Here is a 5,600-nt window from a genome sequence, read left to right on the forward strand (position 1 = left end):
AATATAACAACCAAATCCATCTTTCCGAGTGCTTGCCGTCACTATTTTTAATTAGGACGCAAGTGATCCAGGCCCCTATCGATCTCGTGCACGCTTCACCTTTAGTCGCTTTGCCCCATGTTTCTACCCTTGCTTTAGTCAGATTGGCATGCCAGAGTGAGTGGTGACCCTGTCAATCAAAGAGCCAGCATATGTCAAGCTTAGAGTCGAAAGAGCGTGTCTTTTCAAAGAAAGACGTCCAGGATGGAAGGAAAACCAGTAGTAAAGTCGAAGCATCTGCTGCCCACATTGTCACGTTCACATCGCCCATGATCGTCCAGAAAGCGTTGCTCGTCGAGATTGTGAAACACATCCAGCTGCTTTTCTAGAAGCCTTGCATAACGTCGGCTAACACTAACTCATCTACTCTAACTGCAAATTGTCTAATAATTGTCCAGGAATACCGGAATTTATTTCCTTGAGTAATATTAGATAATTTTTGTTCAATCAGAAAATTTTCCTGCGAGTCGTTCAAGATATAGAATTTGTGTCCGGTTATGGTGTGCCAGGGTTGCTGCACAAAATACGTGGAATTATTCGCAACTTATTGATGACATGTGCATATATGATGCAAGTTTGTACCAACAGTAGGCGCTTTAAATATACTTAATGGATACGTTTGCCGCTATTTCATTCTAAATGAAATACACAACATTGCACATTTTTTTCATAAGTAAAAAGCTAGCCAGTATGTTGCGAATTTCTACTCATGGTCGATTTTTTAACAGCATGATGATAATTACTAACCACAATAGTCCATTCCTATTACATTTAATTTCTGAACTGAAGCTATGTTGCAAGTAAGTGCAAAATGATATCCAATATTTTAAATGAGATCGAACATGTACATATGTTCAAAAACTTCAGTCTCCAGACCCATTTTGAAGCTCGAAATTCACATTTTCACAACCAATAATCATTGCTGTAGAGAACAATACATTTTCTTGAGTCTGAGATTCTGATATTTCTTTGTAACCTAATAAAATGAAATGATTTGCACTATTGCACCGAATACATTTTCTTGAGTTTGAAATTATATTGCTGCCCATGAATCGCGTCTATGCCTTGTTCGCTTCTGACTAGGTGCTACCAACTCTGCAGATTCGGAGCTGATGGGTGGCCTACGCGCGACTCGGCTCCGCAGCTGGTTAAGAAAAGACAAGCATTCACAGGCACGGTCTGCCGTCTCCATGTCTCCGCTACCATCCCACCCTGACCAATAGAAGCTTCTGAACCACATGCAGTACAGCAAATATTAAATCCAAAAAATGTACTCTAATCAACTTTCAGATTCATTCAAGTGGCAAAATAAAAAGAAAAATTCTTACCAACTACTCCCGGTCTAGGACTCTCTCGCTCAAGCGGGCTCCACCCTTTCCAACCGTGTCTTGAACCACTCTCGCACTGTGTGTCCCCAGCCCTATATATATGGCCACAATGTCGCTTCCTTTCCTTGCATACATCCCACCAGCACTGTACTTCCTTACTCATCTAGTGATCTAGAGCATATCTGGAGAACGGGTTTTCAGCAAGAGTACCTGTATTAGGCTAACTGCTAGGGACCAATCCATTTCACATCATACACGCAGACAAGTCTTCCTTTTGATTTGGAGGGATACCGACCATGCCGACTGAGACGCCCATGCCCGCCCTCTCCGGCCACGGCCGGACGGTCTGCGTCACTGGCGCCGGAGGGTTCATTGCCTCCTGGCTCGTCAAGCGCCTCCTGGAGAAGGGTTACACTGTCCGCGGCACGGTCAGGAACCCAGGTGGGTTTCGTTCCATATCCTGTGTCTTAGAAAAAGCTTAGGAATGCATTTTACGTTATTTTTCCAAGAGGAAGCCGCTACAAGTCTGGGCAAATAGTGTTACACACATCATATTTTTTACAACAAGTGGTTTACTAATCGTATTGTTGTTGCCCTTTTCGTACGACTATCGCAGTTGATCCAAAGAACGACCACCTGAGGGCGCTTGAAGGTGCCACGGACCGCCTCGTTCTCCTCCGCGCCGACTTACTGGATCCCGACAGCCTTCTCGCGGCCTTCTCCGGCTGCGAGGGTGTCTTCCACGCCGCCTCGCCGGTCACAGATGACCCTGTATGTAGAATAATATACTTGTGCCTTGGATTGGACTATATATGTTTCTTGTTCTTGGGAAATAACTTTAGCCACTGAGGACTGACCAGATCAAAACGTGCATACGGAAACTCTCAGGAGAAGATGATCGAGCCGGCGATCCTGGGCACGCGGTACGTGATCACGGCGGCGGCGGACACCGGCGTCAAGCGCGTCGTGTTCACGTCCTCCATCGGCACGGTGTATATGAACCCGTACCGCGACCCCAACAAGCTCGTCGACGACACCTGCTGGAGCGACCTCGAATACTGCAAGAAGACCAAGGTATGCTAAACTCTTTTTTCTTTTTTACTTTGTAGCTAAGACAGCTAGTTTCGTAAAGTTCCGATGCTTTCCATTAAAGAATGTTCTTATGATTCCCAATAAAGAATCATATTATGCTTACCAATCAATAACACGAGACGATCACGGAATGAAAGGACTATGATGATCCCAAAGAAAATCAGTAACAAATCACTGAATCCATGGGGCCGGTGCCCCTGTTGTCGCACGCTTGTCAAACCTCACCAAACATGGATGAAAAGGGCAGAGAGTGACGTTGATCTGTGAACTACATGGGTCAGGTGTAGTTTCTTGGTCCAGGCGTCAAATACCAACCAGAGCATTCTTTTCGGCCATTTTTAACTACTGCGGATACTTTTGTGCTTACCTACTACCCTACACATGCCTGGGTCCTGGGATCCATTACCGTGTAGTGAGACCAAACATGAGCAACATGTATGTTTGTAGAAAAACAGATATGATCACTATCGTCGGACCTTTTTGTTTCACACATACGTCAAAAATTTGTACTCTCTGAAAAGTAAAGATATAACATATCATTTTATTAGGTGAAGTTCAATCCGGACCATGCATTCAAAAATTGTTTTCGTTTCTTTTAAACTATATTTTCTACTGTAAACCGCATATACTTTGGACAGTTTCTGGATCATGACATTTTTTTATCCGTGCAAGTTATACTTCCATACTCCTACATTTTACAATACCACCATGCATCTCCAGACAAATCAGAGACCATATCTATGTATATCGATGAACAACCAAAATGAGATGAGAGACACCTTCTTCGTTTGTTTGAACCCGGTCTAAAAGATTCCAACTTTAATTCTGTTGAAAACAGTTACATACAGTTTAAATCCTTTAGGGTAAATAATTAGCTAGGTTGTATTATGTGATATGTTAAATAACATTGATCACGACAATGATCGAAAATGAAAGAATCACAAACTCATGATATTTATTGTGCAGAACTGGTACTGCTATGCGAAGACGGTTGCCGAGCAGGGCGCGTGGGAGGTGGCGCGGATGCGCGGCCTGGACCTGATTGTGGTGAACCCGGTGCTGGTGCTGGGTCCGTTGTTGCAGCCAACGGTGAACGCGAGCACGGACCACGTGATGAAGTACCTGACGGGGTCAGCCAAGACGTACGTGAACGCGGCGCAGGCGTACGTGCACGTCATGGACGTCGCCGAGGCGCATGTCCGGGTGTACGAGGCGCCCGGCGCGCACGGCCGCTACATCTGCGCCGAGAGCACCCTCCACCGCGGCGAGCTTTGCCGCATCCTCGCCAAGCTCTTCCCGGAGTACCCCATACCCACCAAGTATGTAATAAAATTAAGCAAAAGTATACAGCAATGAAAAAATATTATTTGCACGTTTTTTAATCTTTATTTACAAGTAACTCCGTGCACTGTTTCTACCGTTGATAGTTTATTTCTAAGATTATTCTTTTGACGGTGTGTACACGCATGCAGGTGCAAGGACGAAGTGAACCCCCCGGTGATCGGTTACAAGTTCACCAACCAGCGGCTCAAGGATCTGGGGATGGAGTTCGTGCCGGTGCTGCAGTGCCTCTACGAGACGGTGAAGAGCCTTCAGGAGAAAGGGATGCTGCCAGTGCTCCCGCCAAACGACCAGGACCAACAACTTATCACATCATGATTATTCCATGTCATTCCACTACTGGTCTACTTCATGCTACTACATATGACGAGCTATAGCTGATTGATATATATAGTTAACCTTTTTATCCATATATATCCATGCACTCGTGGCAAGTTTAATCGGTGCATGCACGCGTGACAGCCACCGACCCATATGTTAAGTGCTGTATGACGTACACATGCAGCACAACATCTGTTTGGAAACGATATGATTGTAATATAATACATCTGCTGTGAGCCATAAGTGTAAGTGGGCACCCTAGACAAATCCATGAAGATATCAGGTGCAAAAATAGGTGCAATCATGAAATCAACTTTTGTTTTGATACCAAACCAAGACCAGCTTTCAAAACTTCAATGACGCACGCACTTCCCAATTTTCACAACTTTTATATGTAAGAAAATTTGAAATTGCAGAGTTATTTTTTAAAAAAAACGTTTGAGTTTATATTCTATTAAAGTGAGAAATTCTAGATTTCGGTGGATGAAATGTGAAACTAAAACCGGAAAATTATATTTTGGTACAACAAAAATTTCACAACTTAAACCATATTACTACTATCATTGCCGTATCACAAAACTACACATTTACAGTCATTGTATGCATATAGTGTCATTAAAAGTGTAGCTTCATGAAACTAATCTTAGTTTTTTTAGACCTTTTGCCTCTAGCTTCTCATATATTTCCTGTTTTACTATTACTTCCTCTTGGAGCCTTCACATGAAGCCACTCAAGATGCTAGATCGACACTCTAGAAAAGGAAACAGATTCTCTTCAAAAAGCAAAACATCCTGACATCAATTCGGTAGACTCAAATCATCACAACCATCGGATTTATTATATTTTCTATAAAATTAACAACCTCGGTCATTATGAAAAGGCTTAAGTAACCCATTAAATCTACATATAAATTACCCCCTCTGCCATTATATAAAATAACTAAAGTAAACCCTAATCTTCATCTAATTTACCCACTTATGCCATTGTAAGAAATAATCTAAAATAACTCCCTAAAATTGCATCTAAATTGCGGACCACCAACATTATAAAAAATAACTTAAAATGACCCTTAAATTTGTACATTTTCCTTTATTAAAAATAACATGAACTAATCACATCCATGAAAAATTTACCCTAAGATACACCAATATATGATTCTTCATTGTCTATTTCCTATACTATTGATATAGAAAAAAAATTGATGAGGACATGACTCCTTTAGATACACAGGACACTCCTCCAATTGTTGTGCAAGGACCAATCACTAGAGCTTGGGCTAGACAAGTGGGCTCCCAGGCCACATATAGAGTTCAATTTCGACCTTCTACATATGGATAGCAAGATAATTTGATAGAGCTTCCAATGGTGTCAGACCCACATCAAAATTCCATCAAAGTCAACAGGAATGGATGAGACAATTGGGTGTATAGAATCTGTCAGGGTTCTGCGCCACCGTCTTTTGGGCCGTTGGGCCGTATG

The 5,600-nt window shown here is 42.5% G+C and overlaps 1 protein-coding gene across 1 annotated transcript; it reads left to right on the forward strand.

Annotated features, from left to right (window-relative positions):
* Window positions 1-1,483: 1,483 nt before the first annotated feature.
* Window positions 1,484-4,364, forward strand: LOC117842918 (cinnamoyl-CoA reductase 1). The gene is made up of 5 exons (XM_034723442.2): window positions 1,484-1,808; window positions 1,984-2,138; window positions 2,256-2,441; window positions 3,426-3,778; window positions 3,932-4,364. Exons 1-5 carry the CDS (start codon window positions 1,664-1,666, stop codon window positions 4,116-4,118), a joined length of 1,026 nt encoding a protein of 341 aa, XP_034579333.1. The 5' UTR covers window positions 1,484-1,663; the 3' UTR covers window positions 4,119-4,364.
* The last annotated feature ends 1,236 nt before the right edge of the window (window positions 4,365-5,600 follow it).

This window comes from Setaria viridis, chromosome 2, assembly GCF_005286985.2.
Source record: "Setaria viridis chromosome 2, Setaria_viridis_v4.0, whole genome shotgun sequence".
In the NCBI taxonomy this organism is placed as follows: domain Eukaryota; kingdom Viridiplantae; phylum Streptophyta; class Magnoliopsida; order Poales; family Poaceae; genus Setaria; species Setaria viridis.

Bases quoted from the DNA above. Each gene is read 5' to 3' on its own strand.
- LOC117842918 (XM_034723442.2), top strand. From the start codon at position 1,664: ATGCCGACTGAGACGCCCATGCCCGCCCTCTCCGGCCACGGCCGGACG. The intron at 2,442-3,425 runs GTATGCTAAACT...TTTATTGTGCAG, and splicing joins AATACTGCAAGAAGACCAAG to AACTGGTACTGCTATGCGAA. The intron at 3,779-3,931 runs GTATGTAATAAA...ACACGCATGCAG, and splicing joins GAGTACCCCATACCCACCAA to GTGCAAGGACGAAGTGAACC.